We start from the raw sequence: 21,350 nt of genomic DNA on the forward strand, positions 1-21,350 counted from the left end.
ACTGCAACAAAAAAATAGCCGGGCGTTGTGGCGGGCGCCTGTAGTCCCAGCTGCTTGGGAGGCGGAGGCAAGAGAATCGCGGAAGCCCAAGAGTTAGAGGTTGCTGTGAGCCCTGTGACGCCACGGCATTCTACCCGAGGGCGGTACAATGAGACTCTGTCTCTACAAAAAAAAAAAAAAAATAGAAAAACCAGCTGGGCATGGTGGCAGGCACCTGTAATAATCCCAGCTACTTACAAGGCTGAGGCCAGAGGATCACTTGAACCCAAGAGTTTGAGGTCTGAGATATGATGCCACAGCACTCTACCCAGGACAACAGAGTGAGACTCCCCCCCCCGCCCCCTCCTCAAAAAAAAGTCCTGGGTTGGCCTTCTGACCTACAGAAATGTAAGATAATAATAGCCGGGCGTTGTGGTGGGCGCCTGTAGTCCCAGCTACTCGGGAGGCTGAGGCAAGAGAATCATGTAAGCCCAAGAGTTAGAGGTTGCTGTGAGCCGTGTGACTCTACCTGAGGGCGGTACAGTGAGACTCTGTCTCTACAAAAAAAAAAAAAAAAAAAAAAAAGATAATAAATTTGTGTTGATTAAAAAAGCCATTAAAGGCTCAGCGCCTGTAGCACAGCAGCTAGGATGCCAGCCACATACACGGGAGCTGGCCGGTTTGAATCCAGCCCAGGCCTGCCAAACAACAATGACAACTATAACCAAAAAATAGCCGGGCATTGTGGCAGGCGACTGTAGTCCCAGCTACATGGGAGGCTGAGGTAAGAGAATCACTTAAGCCCAAGAGTTTGAGGTTGCTGTGAGCTGTGACAGCATTCTACCAAGGGGGACATAGTGAGACGCTGTCTAAAAAAAAAAGAAAAAAAAAGCCACTAAGTTTGTGGTAATTTTTTATGACAACAGCAATAGTAAGCTAATATCTACATCAATAATTCATGTCTGACTGGGTACACTGGCTCTTACCTGTAATCCTCACACTGTGGGAGGCTGAGGTGGGAGTTGGAGACCAGGCTGAGCAATAGCAAGATCTCATCTAAAAATAGAAATATTACCTAGGCATTGTGGTGGGCACTATAGTCCTACCTATAGGACTCCTATAGCCTCCTGTATGGGAGGCTGAAGCAGGATTACTTAAACCCAGGCGTTTGAGGTTGCTGTGAGCTAGGCTGACACCATGGCACCCCAGCCTGGGACATAAGAGTGAAACTCTGGGGCGGCGCCTGTGGCTCAAGGAGTAGGGCGCCGGTCCCATATGCCAGAGGTGGCAGGTTCAAACCTAGCCCTGGCCAAAATCAAAAAAAAAAAAAAAAAAAGAGTGAAACTCTGCTTCAAAAAAAAAACATATGTGCTACTTTGAAACAACACTTGAACCATAATGTGGTAAACTATTTACATTCATCTCAATGAATTTCTTTAGTAACTACTTAGTAACAAGGTAACGACATCAAATAAAGAGTTTATTAAATAAGTACAGGCAAAGCTGCTCAAGAGCCACCCTGGATTAAAACACTCATCACTTGCCAGGGAGAAAATAAAATCATGCCAGAGCCAGAAACTATTGGACTAGTTTTATGCAAACCAACAAAAATTTACATTTTAAAGCCAGTAATTTACATGTACATTTTAAATCCAGTGATTTTTTTCTCATATATTATGTCCTACATGATTCTTAGATACTCAAGAATATAGGGATACATATCAAAACACTCTCCCCCTATACAATAAGAGTGAGAAAGTGCAGCCACTATACCAACCTCTCACATATATTAACTTACTAGATTTTTTACATTATAATGTAGTTATCATTTTGTCAACATTTCAGTCTTTTAACTGAATTCATTTGGCAAATGTACAGCAGCCATAGATTAAAACCCTAACATGATTCCACGTCTGTGCTCTTTCCATTCTGCCGTGCTAAGAAAATCAAATTGTGGGACTAATGATGGTAAGAATGGGGCTCACACCAGAATGACGACCGCCACATTTCTATGACATTTTCGTTGTAATCTCTTTTTCCATTTTCTACATTCTGTTTGTAGTTTGTTTGTCTTGACTAGTTATTGTTTAATTTTTGAGACAGAGTCTCACTCTGTTGCCCAGGCTGGAGTACAGTGACATGATCATAGCTCACTCTTGGGGTTAAGTGATCCCCCTCCCTCAAGCTCCCAAACAGCTCGATCTACAGGCATATGCCACCACACCTAGCTACATGTTTTATTTTTTGCAGAGACAAAGTCTTGTTATGCTACTTAGCCTTGCTTATAGTATTTTATTCTTTCGCACTTGCTTAACTAGACTTCTAAATGCGGAAACCATGTCATGGATATTTTTGGTCCATGACCAAAAATATATACACCTAGCCACACCTAGCCACACAATATCTAGCAATAATCATAATAGTGATAATAATTATGACATCTAATGCATATGGAGTGTACACTATATATGTGTGGGCTTCATACTAAGTGCTTATATACGATGTTTCTTTTAAATCTCACAAAAACACTTGTAAAATAGGGATTATTAATACAATTATATGGCCGGGTACAGTGGCTCATGCCTATAATCCTAGCACTTTAAGAGGCTGAGATGGGTAGATTGCTTGAGCTCAGGAGTTTGAGACCAGCCTGAACAAAGTAAGACCTTGTCTCTACTAAAAATAGAAAAATTTAGCCAGGCATAGTGGTGCATGCCTGGTAGTCCCAGCTACTTGGGAGGCTGAGAGAAGAGAATCGCTTAAGCCCAGGAGTTGGAGATTGCTGTGAGCTGTCACCACGGCACTCTACCCAGGGTGACAGCTTGTTGAGGCTCTGTCTCAAAAAAAAAAAAAAAATTATATACTTGAGGAACTGAATTTCAGTTACTCAGAGAAGTGACTTGCCCACGGTCAGGGAATTAGTAAGTCAATATGAATGGAGAAAATCACTGCCTCCCTAATACCAATAAAATATATATAGTGTTGAGAATTATGATACCATACAGGGAAATCAACTGATACAAATTATCCTGCGTCTCTAGCAATGGGCACTGATTAGCACAACCCATTTGATTACATGTTCTACAATTATTTAGTAAGGAGTATTACAATAAACCTAAGGAAGATGGTATAAAATCTATGATGTCTTTCTCTTAGGCCTCCTGTTTTTGATCTGCTAAAATGAGAAAGTGTGAAGCACATTTTTCAAATCACTTATTCTCCTTGGATACAGGTCAGAGGAATTTGAGTCACAGAGCCCAGATTGGGGGGATGGAGCCAGATGGGAAAGGCAGCACTACAATGTGGGTGACAGATGGGGGATGTGGCCCCTGCCCTCCAAATTGTCCGTCCCTGCAGACTCTGCTGTGGGAAAAGTTCTAAGAGGCGCAAAGGCATGGACACACTCCAAAGGACAGACAGGACCTCCGGGGGCTGAGAAGGTGGGCGTGGGGGTGGGAGAAGAGTAGGATTAGAAAGCCTGGGACTAGCACTGGGTAATAAATGTATCACTGTTTCGAGAATCTGGATTACAAGAGTTTCTGTCCCTGAGAGAGACACACAACCCCCCACCCCCACCCCACCCTCGCCCATCCCAGTCTGGCACAGGAACAGAGCACAGACTAATCCTGCTCTCAACAGGCAGCCAAAAAGCCTCATCCCATAAAATTTTGCTGCCTGACCTTGAAAGTTCTGAAGGACTATTTTCTGTAACTATTGGAAAATCTAAATTTGCCTCCAGCAGATCATCAAAACAAAAGTTGTCAAAACTTTAGGGGTTTTCTGGTTTGGGTTTTGTGTGGTTTAAACTGTCCAATGTGATCACTGGGTGAAGATAATCAGCTGGGCTGCAGTTAGACGAATGAAGCCAACCAAGGAGCCAAAGCACAAATCAAGGGGCACCCAGAGAATCTGCTGGGGTGTGGCAGCCCAACCCTCCTGGATTCTGGAAAGGAATAACCCATCTTTTTTTTTTTTTTTAATAAATAGATCTAGCCCGGGTGAGCTAGATTTCTCTAACAACTGACCTCAGATATTCATCACACAGCAACCAGACAGCAGAAAAAACAGGAATCCAAGCCCGGTCTAGAAAGCTCCCAGGCCCCAGCCCAGCAAAGGAAACGGAGGCGTTGGCGGAGATTTCCTGTGAGTCACACTACCATTTCCAGTCTTCCAACACCTTCCAGGCCTCAGACCAGAAACACTGCGTCATAGTCCTCCCCTTAATCAGCTTCAACTGCTCCTGGTTTAATACAGCCAACTCAATACCCTCAAATTTTTCAACTTACTTCTACTTTCTTTCTTTCTTTTTTTTTTTTTTAGAAACAGTCTCACTTTATGACCCTCTGTGGTGTTACAGCTCACAGCAACCTCCAACTCCTGGGCTTAGGCAATTCTCTTGCCTCAACCTCCCGAGTAGCTGGGACAACAGACGCCCGCCACAATGCCCAGCTATTTTTTTGTTGCGGTTTGGCTGGGGCTGGGCTCAAACCTGCCACCTTCAGTATATGGGGCCAGCGCCCTACCCACTGAGCATAGGCTCCATCCCAACTTACTTATACTTTCAGACAAGTAAATGAGCATTAGAGGGAATTCAATGAAAGCCAAAATTTTCTCAACTTTCATGTGGTTATCTTTAAAATCCATGCCAACTGCAACGTGTGTACAGCAATCTGTGTAATATAAAAATAATGTGGAGGGTGGCGCCTGTGGCTCAGCGGGTAGGGCGCCGGCCCCATATGCCAAGGGTGGCAGGTTCAAACCCAGCCCCGGCAAAACTGCAACAAAAAAATAGCCGGGCGTTGTGGCTGGTGCCTGTAGTCCGAGCTACTTGGGAGGCTGAGTCAAGAGAATCGCCTAAGCCCAAGGATTTTGAGGTTGCTGTGAGCTGTGTGACGCCACGGCACTCTACCGAGGACGATCAGGTGAGACCCTGTCTCTACAAAAAAAAAAATAATAATAAAAAAAAATAATGTGGAAAAGATGGATATTTCACAGAACAGTGGCATTCACAGACGTGGAGACACGTAAGGAGACACATACAGGAGATCCAACTTCGTCAGTAACCCACCACAGACGAATTTAGGCGTCCTCAAACTTTTTTTTTGAGACAGAGCCTCAAGCTGTCGCCCTGAGTACAGTACCGTGGCATCACAGCTCACAGCAACCTCCAACTCCCGGGCTCAAGCGATTCTCCTGACCCTGCCTCCCAAGTAGCTGGGACTACAGGTGCCTGACACAACGCCCGGCTATTTTTTGGTTGCAGCCGTCATTGTTGTTTGGCGGGCTGGGCTAGATTCGAACCCGCCAGCTCAGGTGCATGTGGCTGGCACCTCAGCAGCTTGAGCCACAGGCACCGAGCCAAGAGTCCTCAAACTTTTTAAACAGGGGGCCAATTCACTGTCCCTCAGACCACTGGCGGGCCGAACTATAGTTTAAAAAAAAAAACAAAACTATGAACAAATTCCTATGCACACTGCACATATCTTATTTTGAAGTAAAAAAACAAAACGAGAACAAATACAATCACACCACCTCATGTGGCCGGCAGGCCGCAGTTTGAGGACCCCTGAATTAAGAGATGGTCTTCTGGGGCCACGCCTGTGGCTCAAAAGAGTAGGGGGCCAGCCCCATATACCTAGAGGTGGTGGGTTCAAACCCAGCCCCGGACAAAAACTGCAAAAAAAGGAAGGGAAGAGATGGTCTTCTACATTCATTTAACTGTCAAAAATCTAACAATATGACAATAGTAAATGTTAGAAACGATGTTGTTTCAGATTCCTCGTACACAGGTAGTGGAAGTATAAACTGATATAACCACTTTGGAAAACAGTTTGATCTTATTTTATGAAGTTTAAAGTAACATACCCTGCAAACCAACGATTTGTCTCCTAGACGTTTGTGTACGTATGAAAGATCTTTTTTGTGTGTGTGTGTGTGTGTGTGTTTTTTTTTTTTTTGGCCAGGACTGGGTTTGAACCCGCCACCTCCAGCATATAGAGCCAGCGCCCTACTCCTTTGAGCCACAGGCGCCACCCAGTATGAAAGATCTTAACACATGATTAACAGGAAATCGGTAGAAGAATGTTCCTAAATGTTTATAACAGCAAAAAACACCTAAAAAAAAACCCAAATGCCCATCAACAGCATGAACAAAGTGTGGTATAATGAAAGGGAAGAGTATTGTAATACTCTACCTAAAGTCAAAGTGAGTGTTCTACAGCATCAGGCAACAATATGGAGTAATCTTAGCAATGTGATATAGGGGAAATACATCTCACAGATTACATATAGAGATAGAAAACTATGTTAAAATGATAGCAAAGAAACAGTGAAAGAAAAAAGATCCAGATGATCATTATTTTTGGCTGGAGAAGAGGAGGATGGAAGAGAGGTAACTTATTTAGAATTTGCTAAGCATATGCAAATTCTAGTTGTAGGGATAGTGGTGGGATTATGGAAATTATTCCACTAAAAAAAAATCAATTGAGTTCAGGCCTGGCGGCTCATACCTGTAATTCTAGCACTCCGGGAGGCAGAGGCGGGAGGATGGCTTGAGGCCAAGAGTTCAAGACCAGCCTGAGTAACATAGCATCTCTATAAAAAGAAGAAAAAATAGCCAGGTGTGGTGGTACAGGCCTGTAGTCCCAGCTACTTAGGAGTTTGAGGTTACAATGAACTATGATGATGCCACCACACTATTTTTTGAGTAAGGCCTTCTCAAAAAATAAATAAATAAATAAATAAACAAAACAATTGAGCCATTCATGGGCCCATAATCAGAGCATGTGGTAAGCTAGGAATTATGACTTACCCACTTCCATGCAACTGGAATCTAAAAAATAAATGATACTCCAGGAAGATGCCTTGTATTTATCCTGTGACTTTCTATACCAGTGATTTTCAACCTGTATGCTGTTAGAGTATCTTTAAAATTTTTTGCAGCACACCTAAAGATCATTAATTAAATTACCTTCAAAAGAAGTTCAAAACACTTGGAACTTCTTTTTCTAACTCATTTTTTAATCAACATAATTTAAGTGAGCTATGGAAGTTTAACTATAGGTTCAAGTGTGCCATGACACAAAAAATGGTTGAAAAGCTCTGTTCTATACTCTCTGGCACCCCTACAGATAAAAATAGACCAGAGGAAGCCCAGAGGCAGACTGCTCAAGGCCTGTATTTTCTGTTTGCTGTCCTCCCACAAGCGGCAAGATAGCAGCACCACAGTTAAGTGCAAAAGCTCTGGTGCCAGACTGGTGGAAGCCTAGCTGCATTCCTTAGTGTGTGTGTGTGTGTGTGTGTGTGTCCCTAGGTAGGGTGCCGTGGCGTCACAGCTCATAGCAATCTCAAAACTCTTGGGCTCAAGTGATTCTCTTACCTCAGCCTCCCAAGTAGCAGGGCTATGGGCCCCCACCACAACACTGGGCTAGTTTTTTTTAGAGATGGAGTCTTGCTGTTGTTCAGGCTGCTCTCGAACTCCTGAGCTCAAGCAATTCCCCCTACCTCCACCTCAGCCTCCCAGAGGGCTATGATTACTGTTGCTTTCCTGTTAGGGAAATTGCTTAAAATCCATGCCTCAACTTCCACATATATCAAATGGGTCGGGCCATGACAGTACAAGCAGCCCTGGATTACAAATGAGATAGGTTCTGTAGGTTTGTTTTGAAGTGGACTTTGTACGTATGTTGAATTTTTTTGTTTTTTTAATTGTTGTTATCAGGCCCAGGAGAGGCTTGAATTCACACCTCTGGTGTGCAGGGCCAGAGCACTAATCACTGAGGTACAGCGGCCAGCTGGATTTTGGATGTAAGTTGTAACAGGTACATTTAAGTGTGAGTCATACACCATTGCGTGTTTGTAACTCGGGGACTTACAATAATAGCTCCAGTTCGTAGGTGTGAGTTGTACATGACTCTGATGTTTGTAACTTGGGGACTGCCTATAATACTTCAGAAATTGATTATAAGGATTACATGAATTAATTCACTCCGAGGCCCCAGAATGGTATGGTAACTAGGTGCACAGAGTAAACCTTACTCAGCAAGGGTTGGCCTTTGTTACTTTTAACTCTCACATGAGAAAAGCTTAGGAAATGCTATTCTCCCCGAGGATCACCTAAGCTCCTTTGAGATGAGAATGTCCCTATTCCTCCCTGGGAAGAACCACTGCACCCCCAAAACACCGGCCACCGCGCTCAGTAAGGACTTGCTGGACTGAAGAAATTAAATCCATTTGTTCCTTAAATACTCTGGTTTTTAAGCAATGAATAGAAAGAAGTTTTGAACCCTTTTTTTTTTTTTTTTGAGACAGAGCCTCTAGCTGTCCCCCTGGGTAGAATGCTGTGACATCACAGCTCACAGCAACCTCCAACTCCTGGGCGCAAGCGATTCTGCCTCCGCCTCCCAAGTAGCTGGGACTACAGGCGCCTGCCACAACACCTGGCTATTTTTTGGTTGCAGCCATCATTGTTGTTTGGTGGGCCTGGGCTGGATTCAAACCCACCAGCTCAGGTGTATGTGGCTAGCACCTTAGCCGCTTGAGCCACAGGCGCCAAGCCAGAAGTTTTAAACTTAACTGTGATATTTGTATAAAATTTCTCTTTATCATTAGCATAAATAACCGAGTTTTTTGACATAATGTCTGTCTGATGACTTTAATCAACATAGACTCCTGTAACCAACCAAATTAAGATTATAAAATCTGAGGACTAAAAGCAATGTAATCTATTAAAACAAAAACCGGGCGGCGCCGGTGGCTCAGTGAGCAAGGCGCCGGCCCCATATACTGAGGGTGGCGGGTTCAAACCCAGGCCCCGCCAAACTGCAACAAAAAAAAAATAGCCGGGCGTTGTGGTGGGCACCTGTAGTCCCAGCTACTCGGGAGGCTGAGGCAGGAGAATCGCCTAAGCCCAGGAGTTGGAGGTTGCTGTGAGCTGTGTGACGCCACAGCACTCTACTGAGGGCAATAAAGTGAAACTCTGTCACTACAAAAAAAAAAAAAAACCATTCAGTTCTTTATTTAGGGCCTATTTATACTTTCACTACAAGCAATTGTTAGAAACTGTGTTATCTTATTTCTACAGTGCTGACAGGTTAAAAATCATAATTTAGGGCTTGGCACCTGTGGCTCAAGTGGCTAAGGCGCCAGCCACATATACCTGAGCTGGCAGGTTCAAATCCAGCCCAGGCTAAACAACAATGATGGCTGCTACCAAAAATTAGCCGGGTGTTGTGGCGGGTGCCTATAGTCCCAACTACTTGGGAGGTGGGGGCAGGAGAATCGCTTAAGCCCAGGAGTTGGAGGTTGCTGTGAGTTGTGATGCCACACACTCTACCCAGGGTGACAGCTTGAGGCTCTGTCTCAAAAAAAAAGAAAGAAAAAAAATCATAATTTAGGGTCCGGCGCAGTGACTCAGGCCTGTAATCCCAGCATTCTGGGAGGCCAAGGTGGGTGGATTGCCTGAGCTCACAGGTTCAAGACCAGCCTGAGCCAGAGCAAGATCTCATCTGTGAAGATAGATGGGTGCTGTAGCAGGCACCTGTAGTCCCAGCTACTTGGGAAGCTGAGGCAAGAGAATGGCTTAAGCCCAAGAGTTTGAGGTTGCTGTGAGCTGTGCCGCCATGGCACTCTACCCAGGGCAATAAAGTGAGACTCTGTCTCAAAAACAACAACAACAAAAAAAGAAATCATAATTTAGAAAGAACACAGCTTTCCAGCAATATGCTTGGTAACACACACGAAAAAATCACATATGACAACCTGGAAGAAAGAAGTCAGAAAAAAATAAGACAAATAATTCACTTCAATGCCCCTGAACATATTGCAGCCACTCCGGAGACTAATTAAAGTTGTAATGATGATCCTGCATCACAAAGAAAATGTGCCACACGTATGCTGTTGAATGCAATTTGTTCATTAAAACAAAAGCAGGCTTATGTTTGTTTTAAATATGTCACAAATGTTAAATAACATTTTGTTTTTTTCTTAGCAAAATTTCCAGGATTGGTTACAAATGGACCCACTAAGTAATAAAATGGGTTGGCCTACCCTAGAGTTGTTCGGTACAAACCAATTAAACATCGAAGAACTACTGACAAAAATTATGAATAAGTGAATAATCCATTATATAAATAGTGTCATTCAATTGAACTGTTTATTCTTTATTTGAAACAGGGTCTCTCTGTCTCTCTGTTGCCAGGCTAAGGTGCAGTGACATCATCATAGCTCACTGCAATCTCAAACTCCTAGGCTCAAGAGATCCTCCTGCCTTAGCCTCCTTGAGTAGGTGGCACTATAAGCACGCACCACCCTCTGGACTCAATTTCGTATTTTTTGTAGAGAAGGGGGGCTCATTATGTTGCCTAGGCTAATCTTGAACTCCTGAGCTCATGCAATCCTCCTGCCTCGGCCTCTTAAAGTTCTATGATTACAGGTATGAGCCACAGCACTCAACCTCAGCCAGCTCTAAAAGTAAATTTTAGACCGGCACGGTGGCTCATACCTATAATCCCAGCTCTCTGGGAGGCCAAGGCAGGTGGTATTGCTTGAGCTTAGGAGTTTGAAACCATCCTGAGAAAGACTGCGACCTGGTCTCTACTAAAAATAAGAAAAAAAAACTGAGGCAAGAGGATCGATCTCTTGAGATATGATGCCATGGCACTCTACCCAGGGTGACAGAGTAAGATTCTGTCTCAAAAAAAAGAGTAGATTTTAATGTTTAAAAATGAGTGCATTTTCAAGACATGATTGCAAGAGGGACTTTACCTAACAATTGCAATCAGTGTAACCCGGCTTACTGTACCCTCAATGAATCCCCAACAATAAAAAAAAAAAAAAAAAATGAGTGCATTTTAAGTTATCTAGAAAACTAACCTATGTGAAATTAGTTCTTCCTGATTATCCTCGGTAAATAGTAACATAAGGAAGTTCCCTTTCTTTTTCTTTCTTTTTTTTTTTTTTTGAGACAGAGTCTCACTTTGTCACCTCATAGCTCACAGCAACCTCAAACTCCTGGGCTCAAGAGCTCCTCTTGCCTCAGCTTCCCAAGTAGCTGGGACCACAGGCACCCACAAAGCCGGGATAATTCTTTTTTTTTTTTTTTTTTTTTGAGACACAGTCTCACTTGGTCACCCTTGGTAGAGTGCTTTGGTGTCACAGCTCACAGCAACCTCCAACTCTTGGGCTCAAGTGATTCTCTTGCCTCAGCCCCCCAAGTAGCTGGGACTACAGGCACCCACCACAACCCCAAGCTATTTTTAGAGACAGGGTCTCACTCTGCTCAGGCTGGTCTCAAACCTGTGAGCTCAGGCAAACCATCCACCTCAGCCACCCAGAGGTACTAGGATTATATGTTTTATTGTTTTTTCAAGAGATGGGGTCTCACTCTTGCTCAGGCTAGTCTCAAACTCCTAAACTCAAACAATCTACCTATCTCAGCCTCCCAGAATGCTAAGATAGCAGGCATGAGCCACCTTGCCCAGTGAGGCTGCAGCAATCTATGATCACTCCACAGCACTCTAGCCTGGACAGTACAAGACCCTATCTCAAAAAAAAAAAAAAAAGTCAAAGATGGGTAATGAACACTGGCAGCCATCTCCTCTTCCTTGAAATCAACCTGAACAAGAGAAGCAAAGAACCACCCAAAGGTTGTCTAGAACTGGTCTAGAGGAGAGAGAGAACTAGAGCCTCAGACAGAGAGTGGCCAGAGGTCCACTGAAGGACACTCTTACCTCTCCCTACCTGTACTGCATGGGGACAATTACTGCCCGCCCTTTTAACAATTCCCTGCAATGTTGAGAAATTAATAAAACAGGTTCAGGCTGTTTAGCCAGCAATCACTGCTCCACCCACCTCCTCCAAGCTCCGTGGGCTAATATGCTACAACCCAGAAAGACTGCCTCCTCCTCCTTCCAGAGTGGCTAATAAGAACAGCCTAATGGAGGGGCCCTGAACAACAGCAACCAACAGTGGTTCTTTGGTACCCCAGGTTTCTCCATCCTGGTGTTCATCCCTTCCCCTCCATCTAAAGTCACCTGGAGGGACTTACACCAAGGCCTGTCATACGTTATTCTTCAGTACATAGGAGAAATGTATCAGAATGCTCACCACAGCGTTGTCTGTGGAGGCTGGGAGTTGAAATAATCCGGTTGTCCATCACTGGTGGACTATGGAGGCACAAAATCCTCTCTGGCAGTTAGAAACAACAGGCTGGGCCTGGTGCAATGGCTCACACCTGTAATGCTGGCACTCATGGAGGCCGAGGCAGGTGGATTGCTTCAGCTCAGGAGTTCAAGATCACCAAGAGTGAGACCCCATCTCAACTAAAAACAGAAAAACTAGCCAGGTGTGGGAGGCTATATGGGAGGCTGAGGCAAGGGATCTCCTGAGCCCAAGAGTTTAAAGTTGTTGTGAGCGAGGCTGACACCACAGCACTCTTATCCAGCACCACAGACTTGTCTCAAAAAAAAAAAAAAAGAGAGTGACCAAAGGGCCAGCCTAGGCCCTTTGCTAGACAATAACAAGGCATGTATGTGTAAATTGACCAACAACTACTGTTCATTGCTCCTTCAGCCCATGCCTCCTTCATACAAAGTTAGCTACTTGAAGTTCCTTAGGCAAAACACTCTCTGGCACTTCCAAGCCCAGACTTTACTTGCACCTTCTCTACCTGGAAATTCATCCACTTCAAGATTCTGATCATCTCGGGAGGCTGAGGCAAGAGAATTGCCTAAGCCCAGGAGTTGGAGGTTGCTGTGAGCTGTGATGCCACAGCACTCTACCCAAGGGTGACAAAGTGAGACTCTGTCTCTTAAAAAAAAAAAAAAGATTCTGATCACCCTGTTCCTCAAGCTCCCCAGCTCTATCTTACCAGAGTCTTGATCTCTGCCCTCCGTTATACCATCACTGAACTTTGTACTTACTTTTATATTTATAGCACTTGTATCATAACTTTTTACCATAATTTGATTATGAGCTTTCTCAAGAGCAGGAACTAAAACCTATTCATCATGATAGCCAAAAAGACTGAAGCCTAGAATAGATATTATGGATATCCAAGTTATTTATCATTTGAATTGATAGCAATAAAAGATGAAAGTCAAAATTACAAGCAGAGTCCACTTGGGAACATATGGTGCTCTTTATCATGAATGTTTGGCACATAGTAGGTGCTCGAAAAAAATTTTATTTAATGAATGATCTGATTTGATTTTTTTTGAGACAGAGTCTCAAACTGTCACCCTCAGTAGAGTATGTTGCGTCACTGCTCATAGCAACCTCAGACTCTTGGGCTTAAGCAATTCTCTTACCTCAGCCTCCCAAGTAACTGGGACTACAGGTGCCCACCACATGCCAGGCTATTTTTTTGTTGCAGTTGTCATTGTTGTTTAGCAGGCCCAGGCCAGATTCAAACCTGCCAGCCTTGGTGTATGTGGCCAGTGCCCTATCCACTGAGCAACGGGCGCCGCCCCAATCTGATATTTTTAATCATAAAGTTGTCTGTACCCTAAGGGAGGTAAGTATATCAGAAGTTGAGGTTACCTAGAATATATCCTCCTCATAATGAAAACAGAAGCAGCTCTAGGCCCCAATCTTTCCCCCTGTATTTGGTACCAAATTGCCAAAAAGACAATTCCTGCCCTTTTTGGTACTAGGAGTAGAAAGGTTAAAAGCCCCTTGGTAGCTTATATTATCTGGTGATAACGGATCTATCTGCTAGTCTCTCTCCACCCTCAAAGGTTCCCTGGCCAGGGCTGAGGATTCACAACACTAAACTCGAACTTGGGAGATGAGTTTAAATATTGAGTATAGGGCAGCACCTGTGGCTCACTGAGTAGGGCACTGGCCCCATATACCGAGGGTGGTAGGTTCAAACTCGACCCCAGCCAAATTGCAACAACAAAAAAATAGCCAGACGGACGTTGTGGTGGGTGCCTGTAGTCCCAGCAACTTGGGAGGCTGAGGCAAGAGAATCACCTAAGCCCAAGAGCTGGAGGTTGCTGTGAGCTGTGACGTCACAGCACTCTACTGAGGGCCACAGAGTGAGACTCTGTCTCTAAATAAATAAATAAACATTGAATATAAAGAGTACTGGTTAGGCAGGGTGCAGTGGCTCATGCATGTAATCCTAGCACTCTGGGAGGCTGAGGTGGAAGATAGCTTGAGCTCAGGAGTTCAGGACAAGCCTGAACAAAAAGCGAGACCCTATGTCTACTAAAAGTAGAAAATCTGAGGCAAGAAGATGGCTTGAGTCTGAGTTGGAGGCTGCTGTGAGTTATGATGCCATGGCACTCTACCCAGGGTGACAGCTTGAGACTCTGTCTCAAAAAAAAAAAAAAAAAAAGAGTACTGGTAAACTGCAATTTTCTGATTGCTGGGTCAGATGATTAGAAACTACAATCCAGAATCAAAGTGCATGGATGCTTGCCAGGGTAGGATTGGAAACCTTAATGGGAAAAAAACCCAACCAACCAAATAAGAAGCTCCAGTGAAGACTGCTGGAATTAGATCCACAAAGGGAGGAGTTCAAAGAGTGAGCCAGAATGGAAAGGAAACCTCAAGAACCTTTGTGATCCCTCAGTCACTCCTTCATTAATTCTTCCATTTATTGAAAATTTAAAAAGACATGATTCCTACAGTTAGGGAACTCTGTACTTGGGGAATGGAAAAGGCCCACAGCTATGGCAAATCAGGAAAAGAAAACTCCTGCAGGGAGATACCTTAAAAAGTTCATTCAGGCCAATGTGGTGGCTTTTGCCTATAACCCTAGCACTCTGGGAGGGTGGACTGCCTGAGCTCAGGAGTTCAAGACCAGGCTGAGCAAGAGTGAGAAACTAGCCTGGCATTGTGGCAGGTACCTGTAGTCCCAGCTACTCAGGAGGCTGAAGCAAAAGGATCATTTGAGCCCAGGAGTTAGAGATTGCTGTGAGATATGGCACTCCATCCAGATCATAGAATGAGACTCTGTTTCAAAAAAAAAGTTCATTCAGAGAAGAAATCTCATACTTAGGAGGATACTGGATGTCCTGATTGAAAAACATGCCAGGGGGCGGTGCCTGTGGCTCAGTTGGTAGGGCGCCGGCCCCATATACCGAGGGTGGCGGGTTCAAACCCGGCCCCGGCCAAACTGCAACCAAAAAATAGCTGGGTGTTGTGGCGGGCGCCTGTAGTCCCAGCTACTCGGGAGGCTGAGGCAAGAGAATCGCTTAGGCCCAGGAGTTGGAGGTTGCTGTGAGCTGTGTGAGGCCACGGCACTCTGCTGAGGGCCATAAAGTGAGACTCTGTCTCTACAAAAAAAGAAAAAAAAAAGAAAAACATGCCAGGATTCTGAAAATACTAGGACAGTAGAAGAAAAACAAATCATTGCTAATTCTTTTTTTTTTTTTTGTAGAGACAGAATCTCACTTTATCACCCTCGGTAGAGTGTCATGGCATCTCACAGCTCACAGCAACCTCCAGCTCCTGGGCTTAAGCGATTCTCTTGCCTCAGCCTCCCGAGTAGCTGGGACTACAGGCGCCCGCCACAACACCCAGCTATTTTTTGGTTTGCAGTTCAGCCGGGGCCAGGTTTGAACCCGCCACCCTTGGTATATGGGGCTGGCGCCCTACCGACTGAGCCACAGGCACCGCCCGCTAATTCTTATAACATCTTGCTGAACTGACATTTGTAGCCAGAAGTCTGCTGGCATCTCCCAAAGCAATTATTACAAGCTCCCCTCACCCAGGAATGGTGAGCTCATGGTGACAACTAATCCATGCACAGCACTGAAATGAACCAGGTTCTGTCTGTCCACTCCAGTATGGTCACCCATAATCTCTACAAAAGCCCTACAAAGTAGATACTGTAATTATCTCCATTGTACAGATTTGTACATTGTACAAAATTGGAGCACAGAGAAGTTAAGTGGCTTGCCCAAGGTCACCCAGCCAGGATCTGAGTCCAGAACCTGTGCCCCTAGGCAATATACCACACTGCTTCCCAGCTGAGATCTTACTGAAAATTTATCAGGACATACACAAGTAGATGATACAAGATAATTTCTAGCCAACTTTCCTTTAAACACATGCATCTGTTTAAAACTACACTTATTTATATGACAAAAAATACATATGCCTTCATCAATCTAGTTTTGAAAATGGTATGGCTTTACAGGATACAGCTTTCACAACCTTTAAAAGGAAATTCGCTTTCTTTTTTTTTTGACAGAGTTTGTTTTGACTTTGTCACCCATGGTACAGTGCTGTGGCATCATAGCTCACAGCAACCTCAAACTCTTGGGCTCAAGCAACTCTCTTGCCTCAGCCTCCCAAGTAGCTGGGACTACAGACGCCTGCCACAAAGCCTGGCTACTTTTAGAGATGGGGTCTCACTTTTACTCAGGCTGGTCTCAAACTTCTGAGCTCAAGCAATCTGCCCACCTTCTGAGCCATGGCATATGGCCTTGGAAATTCACTTTTTAAGAGAATATTTTTTCAAAAAATAAAAACAGGCTCAGCGCCTGCAGCTCAAGCAGCCAGCCAAATACACCTGAGCTGGCAGGTTCGAAGCCAGCCCAGGCCAGCCAAACAACAATGAGGGCTGCAACAAAAATAAAAATCCGGGCATTGTAGCAGGTGCCTGTAGTCCCAGCTACTTGGGAGACCGAAGCGGAGAATCGCTTGAGCCCAAGAGTTGGAAATTGCTGTGAGCTGTGATGCCACACTCCACCCAGGGTGACAGCTTGAGACTCTGTCTCAAAAAAAATAAAAAAATAAAAATAAAAACATATGTATATTCAAAAGCACATCTTAGCTTCACAGGGAAATTCACTTTTATGATATGAAAAAAGAATCAAGGGCGGCGCCTGTGGCTCAAGGAGTAGGGCGCCAGTCCCATGTGCTGGAGGTGGCGGGTTCAAACCTAGCCCCAGCCAAAAAACCACAAAAAAAAACAAAAAACAAACAAACAAAAAAGAATCAAATGCCTGTTTCATGAGGTGCCAGTGGTGAATGCAGTTTAGACGAGGGCTTGTAAATACCACCCATTACAGATCATCTCGTGGCCTTGGGCTGATTGTTCAGCTGTCTTTGTTCTCCATCCGAAAAATGGGTTTAATTCTAGCACCTAAGTGGTAATGATCAGATGATACTACCCACATGAATCGCTAAGCACAGCACCTCACACTCAGTGAATGAATGCCCAGTGAAAGGCTTTCACTAGGGGCGGCGCCTGTGGCTCAGTCGGTAAGGCGCCGGCCCCATATACCGAGGGTGGCGGGTTCAAACCCAGCCCCGGCTGAACTGCAACCAAAAAAAAAAATAATAGCTGGGCGTTGTGGCGGGCGCCTGTAGTCCCAGCTACTCGGGAGGCTGAGGCAAGAGAATCGCTTAAGCCCAGGAGTTGGAAGTTGTTGTGAGCTGTGTGATGCCATGGCATTCTACCGAGGGCCATAAAGTGAGACTGTGTCTCTACAAAAAAAAAAAAAGGCTTTCACTATTTGGCTCCTGGGTATTCCCCATTTCCAGAATGTTAAGTCCTCCAATAACACAAAAATGCTCCCCCCAGAGTCGCTGCCAATCCCCTTAAGAACACGTCTCTCTATATTTCCCACAGAACGCACACAGTGTCATCAGAAGCAGGCTTCCCGGGATCCCTGCCCTGGAGGTGGTAGCCACGTCACCTCCCTCCAGCCCGGGAAGGAGGCAGGCTCTGTCTCTCTCCGGGCTGCAGCGCAAAACTCGACCTCCTGCTTTCTCACTGGGGTGAGCTCAAGTTAGTGGAGGGTCACAGAGCCCACTGCGACCGTCTCTGCTGGGGAGGGAATGCGGGCGCCGGCGCCAGGAAGCCGAGCTCACTCACCTGCCAGGCGCCAGGGCAGGAACCCCCCCTTCACAGCATCTCCAGGGACTTTGTTCCCTTCACAGCATCACCGGGGACTTTGTCCCCCTCCCGCCAGGAGGCTAGTGGGGACAACCTAACAGTGCCAACAGCGTGGAATTCTCCCAAAACCTCTGAAATGCATCGCCAGGATTTCTAAGAGGGAGCAGGGGGAGGAGCGAAGCGCTCCGCGAGGCCAGGTGAAGCGCAACATCCCCGGCGCGCGCGCTGAGCCCCCAGCGCCCAAGTCCGTGCAGCTGCCGCCTCCGCGTGCTCGGCGGACACGTGCGGCCCGCGTCGCCGGCGGTTCTCGCCGCGGCGGAGCAGCCGTGCGCTGCCTGCACTCACCAGGTGAAGAGTTTGTCTTTTATCCTGCGCAGCAGGCTTCGGGACGCTCTCTCCGCTCCCCGCGCCGCCAGCTGCGGCGCGCCGGGTCCCGCCGGCGACGCTGTCTCCATGGGGGCCCCCGCGCGTCCCCGGCGCCCGGAACCCCCTGAGGTACCAGGGGCGGAAGACGGGAGGTGGCGCCAGGCGGCCGGCAGGCTCGGCGGGCCCGGCGCTCACGTTGCTGTTCGCGGGCGGCCCTACTAGCGTCCCTCTCGCTCCGCCGCCGCGCTCGGGCTGCCGCCAATCATTAACCGTGACCCCTAAGGGCCGGACAATACACTTGCAGATTGAGACCTGGCACCTCCCGGGGTGGAAGGAGAGAAAGGGCGGGTTTTTTCTTCGCTTTGGCGGTGACACGCAACGTGCATTTCAGGTTTTATGGCTGCTTGTTTGAAATAGCAAATGAGGTGATACGAGGTTACCTTGGCGGATTCCCAGGATGTCGCAGCCTACAGAGCAGTGACTTAGCGACTGCCTGAACTTCGCAAACTGCAAGACCCGGAGGACTCCTCCCCTTATCTCCGGGTTTCCTTCCCTCAGACTGTTGCATCTAAAAAGAACGAAGACACCTCAGTTCTGTTTCTTTCCGTAGCTAAACGTGGGTGAGATGCTGGGGGTGTGTCTTGGTGGCGTGGGGCGCGTGCCCTGAGCCTTTCCGCGCTCAGCGCGGTAGGCGGTGCGGGAGGGACCCGGTGCCAGCCCCGCGCTCGGCCGGGATCCTGGCCTGGCCACGCCTACCGCGGACCAGACCGGGACCAGCAGCTGGGGTCCAAAAGTTCCTGACTGTCGCCGACGGAGGAAGTCGGCGGGTCTGGCTGACCCCCTGCTTCCGGAAAAGGAGACGCGGAAGACAAAAGGAAAGGTGTTGGGACCATTTTTTTTTTTTTATCCTGGCCACCTCCTTCTCGGGAAGGGGGGGAATAGGGACATGAAATGGACATGTTTTGAAGAAGACAGCCACTGAGGACCAGTTGCCAGTTCTGTAAGAAGATTCTAAGAAAAAGAATAGGTTCCGAAAACAAAAGTAGCTTTAGAAAGCCTAGATTTAGCAGCTACAGGAACCCCAATGTTAAAATGAAATTATTTTTTGAAAATTGTTGAAGAGAAATGCGGAAGTGGAAGAAAACCCAAAAGCTAAGAACATGGTACCCATAGAGGACTGACAGTATATTATGGTACAACCACATCATGAAACTTGAGGACGTTAAAATCACGTTTAATATGATGTCATTTTGTAAAGCAAACAACTAATTAAACCCTGCCGGTTTACAGTGTTTAATTTTACCTAATTCCTGTACTCCTGGAAAATAGTGACAAATAATGATGACTAAGAAACCTCCCACTTTTTTTTTTAGGAGACAGGTCTCACTCTGTTTCCCTTGAACCCAGGCCTTGAACTCTGGGTGCAAGGTTGGGGAATCCCCTGCTTCTGCCTCCCGGTGTAGCTGAGACTATGGATGCGCCCCACCCTGCCACCTAGGAAATCTCTCATCCTTTTGTGTTCCTATAAATGGCAAAGTGCAAACAAACACCTTCTCCATATGACTTAGAAAGGCCCCCAAGAATGTCCCCGTTGTTTACCTAAGTCAATACTGGACACGGGGTGGTGCCCGTGGCTCAAAGGAGTAAGGCGCCGGCCCCATATGCCGGAAGTGGCGGGTTCAAACCTAGCCCCGGCCAAAAACTGCAAAAAAACAAATAAATAAATAACATACTCCTTTAAAAAAAAAAAAAAAAAGACTGGACACAGATTCCCCAATTTCTCATTCTTTGTCATATAAGTGATCGGCTGAACTGCTGGTCCACAAAATACTTGCTAAGAAATTTTGGTTTGGCTCGGTGCCGATAGCACAGTGGTTATGGTGCCACCCACATACACTGAAGCTGGCTGGTTGGAACCCAGTCCCGGCCAGCTAAAAGACAGCGACAACTCCAACCAAAAAATAGCTGGGCATTGTGGCTGGCACCTGTAGTCCAGCTACTTGGGAGGCTGAGTCAAGAGAATTGCTTAAGCCCAAGAGTTGGAGGTTGCTGTGAGCTGTGATGTAACTGCACTCTACCAAGGGTGACATAGTGAGACTCTGTCTCAAAAAAAAAAAAAAAAAGAAAGAATTTTTGGTTAAGCTTCTCTCCTTCCCCCAGGCCTCTGAATTTTTTTTTTTTTTGTAGAGACACAGTCTCACTTTATGGCCCTCGGTAGAGTGCCGTGGCCTCACACAGCTCACAGCAACCTCCAACTCCTGGGCTTAAGCGATTCTCTTGCCTCAGCCTCCCGAGTAGCTGGGACTACAGGCGCCCGCCACAACGCCCGGCTATTTTTCGGTTGCAGTTTGGCCGGGGCCGGGTTTGAACCCGTCACCCTTGGTATATGGGGCCGGCGCCTTACCGACTGAGCCACAGGCGCCACCCCTTTTTTTTTTTTTTTTTTTTTTTTCAGGCCTCTGAATTTTAACCCACCCTTGCCCTGAGCCAGGATATAACCGCTCCTTACTAGTCCCTCCTGAGAATAGGCTGGCCTCAGGGTGAAATGCCCTATCACCTTATCCAATCAAGCCACCCTTACATTCCAGTTCACCCAGGCTAAGAGAAGAGTCCCCTCCTATTGCAATAACTCCTCCCCTCTCCACCCTTATAATAATCCTTTCAAATAAAGTCTTTCCTTAATCAAATCAGATTTGTTTATTCTTTTTGGTTTTGGGGTTTTTTTTTTGTTTTTTGGGGTTTTTTTGCAGTTTTTGGCCGGACCAGGTTTGAACCCACCACCTCTGGTATATGGGGCCAGCACCCTACTCCTTTGAGCCACAGGCACCGCCCTTGTTTATTGTTTTTTGTTTGTTTTGAGACAGAGTCTGACTTTGTCAGCCTTGGTAGAGTGCGGTGGTGTCACAACTCACAACAACCACAAACTCTTCGGCTAAATTGACCCTCTTGCCTCAGCCTCTGGAGTAGCTGCTACTACAGGCGCCCACCACAACACCTGGCTATTTTTAGAGATGGGGTCCCACTCTGGCTGAGGCTTGTCTTGAACCTGTGACCTCAGGCAATCCACCTGCCTCAGCATCCCAGAGTGCTAGGATTACAGATTTGTTTTTTATCTGACAACACACAGTACCTCCCCAGATCCCCCAAT

The 21,350-nt window shown here is 46.1% G+C and overlaps 1 protein-coding gene across 3 annotated transcripts in view; it reads right to left on the reverse strand.

Moving 5' to 3' along the window:
- The window catches only part of SLC35F2 (solute carrier family 35 member F2), an 82,636-nt gene extending 64,034 nt beyond the window's left edge, over positions 1–18,602 (reverse strand). For all 3 annotated transcript variants that reach the window (XM_053593827.1, XM_053593825.1, XM_053593824.1), the window contains exon 1: positions 18,182–18,602. In XM_053593827.1, coding sequence (XP_053449802.1) covers positions 18,182–18,291 — 110 coding nt within the window. In that variant the 5' untranslated portion in view covers positions 18,292–18,602. The remainder of the gene's footprint in view (positions 1–18,181) is intronic.
- Positions 18,603–21,350: the final 2,748 nt, after the last annotated feature.

This window comes from Nycticebus coucang, chromosome 6, assembly GCF_027406575.1.
Source record: "Nycticebus coucang isolate mNycCou1 chromosome 6, mNycCou1.pri, whole genome shotgun sequence".
Taxonomy (NCBI): Eukaryota; Metazoa; Chordata; class Mammalia; order Primates; family Lorisidae; genus Nycticebus; species Nycticebus coucang.